The following is a 2,344-nucleotide window of genomic DNA, read 5'->3' on the forward strand; positions in this document are numbered from 1 at the left end:
TTTGAAGCTGACCTCTTCCCCTTTACTACATATTGGTTCATGACATCAAATCTGTTGATGTTTTTAGTAATAAAATAACAGTTCAGGTACACTCATAAATCTACCACCTAACTTTGTCTTTAACCTTTGATCAGTGTTTACATCTATAAAAAATATCTCAGAAAATAAACTGACTCTAACGTTTTTTTGTTGTTGCACAGAGATCACAGACGGCTCAGAGGCCCATCAGAACCCAAACAGGAAGGCCAACTGTTGTTGAGACGATCAAACACCTGTTTTAACCAAATGATGAACGGACTGAAGCTGTTAGACTCATTGGACCAGTGCGGATACCCCGAGCAGGACTGCTTGAAGCGGTGGCAGCTACGCATGCTGTCTTTGTGGGATTCCAACAATTTCAGAAAATACTTTACGTGATTGAAGTTGGAGCACCAATATAAAGAATCCCATTGAGTCTGTAAACAAGCCTGCAAGCAGAATGACTCAAGCCGTGTTTTCTCTGAAAGTTTACCACAGATCAGATCTGAAACAAAAAATTATTTGTCACATTTCCCGAAAATTTAACTGCACTTCACAAAACATTGCCTGTATAAACAGAAACCAGTAGTTTCTCCTGTTAGTGTGGACTTTGAGAATATCCTCCTCTGCATCTTTTTTTCCCCTCTGCTGACCTCGGGTCATGTGTCTGTGTGCTGGCTAATGTGATGCATACCTCGGATCAAATGACCATCATCATTCCCATCATCCCCCCTTCTTCTCTGACACTGAGCTCATATGATGCGGGAATGGTGGGATTATTAGCTGGGAATCGAGAGCGGGAAGAAAAGCATGAGTGCATAAAAACAGACTGGCCCAAATTTTTATTCATACTAGTTGATTTTTTTTTTTTTTTAACTAATTTACTTCTATTTATACGGAAATGTAATCATATTTGTTAGAAAAGATCAAAATTATGGCCAAGTATTAAATGGTATAAAATAAACAGATTTTTAATTAACATGTATTTTGATTTTTGCTCTTATAAATGAAATAAACAATTGACATTATGGGAATCAAGCCTCACTAAATATTATTGATCTAATATTTATCACTCATAGTTCAATCAATCAATTTATTTTCGATTATTTTAAGCTATGAGGCTTACTGTAACTGTATATCTTTTTCAGAAAGCACTGAAACGGTTTTTGTAATTCTTGGTACACTTGAAAATGAAAATTAACTACATTAAAAATAATTTGGTTAATAACATGACAAAACATGAACTGTGAGATTTTATTGATACTGCCATAGAAGAGAATTTGCTGGAAATCAGAGCATAGAAAAATGTCTGAAGGATTTATTACATTTAACAGTCAATCAGTGGTTTGAGACTGAAAACATTCTCTAATATCACAGATATGAGGTTTTATCCCAGTTTACTGGATTATAATGATGTTTCTGTTTTGTTTCAATATAGAAGCAGGACTACAATCCTGTTCCTTACAAATGTTAAGTTTTGTTGACGTAATAAATAAATGCATTTTAATCCCACGAAATAGAAAAATTTATTAGGTGTCATTTAATCTAGTCTATGACCTTAATATTTGGCCTGGATTCTTTGTTTAAATTACGGCATCAATGCCGCCATAAAAGAGAAGCTGGTTAGGAACCCCATGGTGCTTTAAATATAGAATTTGGTGTTTCTTACCTTTATCTCAACAATAAACCAGATATTCACTGAGGAATTTAGATCAGGTGAGTCTTTTGTCCGATAAAGCACTGCAATGTGGTCAAGGGGGGCAAATGCCCTGCAAATACATGAGACAGCAAATTCAAAAAGTTTTGTTAATATAAAGATTAGATCAGAACACATTGAAATGTGACTTGCAAGCACAACAATTATACTAACACATGTAATTCGGAAAACAGTTCGGCCACAGACCCTAAAGGGGATGCTTAGAGAAATAAAAAAATAAAAGATTGAAAGGAAAAAGTACCAAATGTTTGCAAGTCAGACATCTTGTCTATGTTATTGCTACAGATCTTGTCCTTAGACATTGGCTGATGCTAAACTCTGCAACTTATAGCTCCTACCTCTGGATCCTGGGTCCTATCGCTTTACATTTTGCAGGATCTAGGGTAGAAAAGGAACTTCTTACAGAATGTCACAACACGACGGACAGGCGCATGGGGGATGCTTGCCAGATTAGGGTTGCAGCCTCCTGGAAAAGAACTACAAAAAACAAATTAAAAATAGTAAACATCCGAAAACCCTCTATTTTAAACCCTTAAAGCTACAGTGTATAATTTTCAGCGACATCTAACGTCCAGACTGCAGACCGCAGCAACATGAACATCTCCCCCC

The 2,344-nt window shown here is 36.1% G+C and overlaps 1 protein-coding gene across 2 annotated transcripts in view; it reads left to right on the forward strand.

Moving 5' to 3' along the window:
• The window catches only part of LOC107100375 (ras-related protein Rab-34-like), an 11,541-nt gene extending 9,363 nt beyond the window's left edge, over window positions 1–2,178 (forward strand). For both annotated transcript variants that reach the window (XM_015398829.1, XM_015398830.1), the window contains one exon: window positions 201–2,178. In XM_015398829.1, coding sequence (XP_015254315.1) covers window positions 201–259 — 59 coding nt within the window. In that variant the 3' untranslated portion in view covers window positions 260–2,178. The remainder of the gene's footprint in view (window positions 1–200) is intronic.
• Window positions 2,179–2,344: the final 166 nt, after the last annotated feature.

Source organism: Cyprinodon variegatus, unplaced genomic scaffold (assembly GCF_000732505.1).
Source record: "Cyprinodon variegatus isolate N-32 unplaced genomic scaffold, C_variegatus-1.0 Scaffold965, whole genome shotgun sequence".
Taxonomy (NCBI): Eukaryota; Metazoa; Chordata; class Actinopteri; order Cyprinodontiformes; family Cyprinodontidae; genus Cyprinodon; species Cyprinodon variegatus.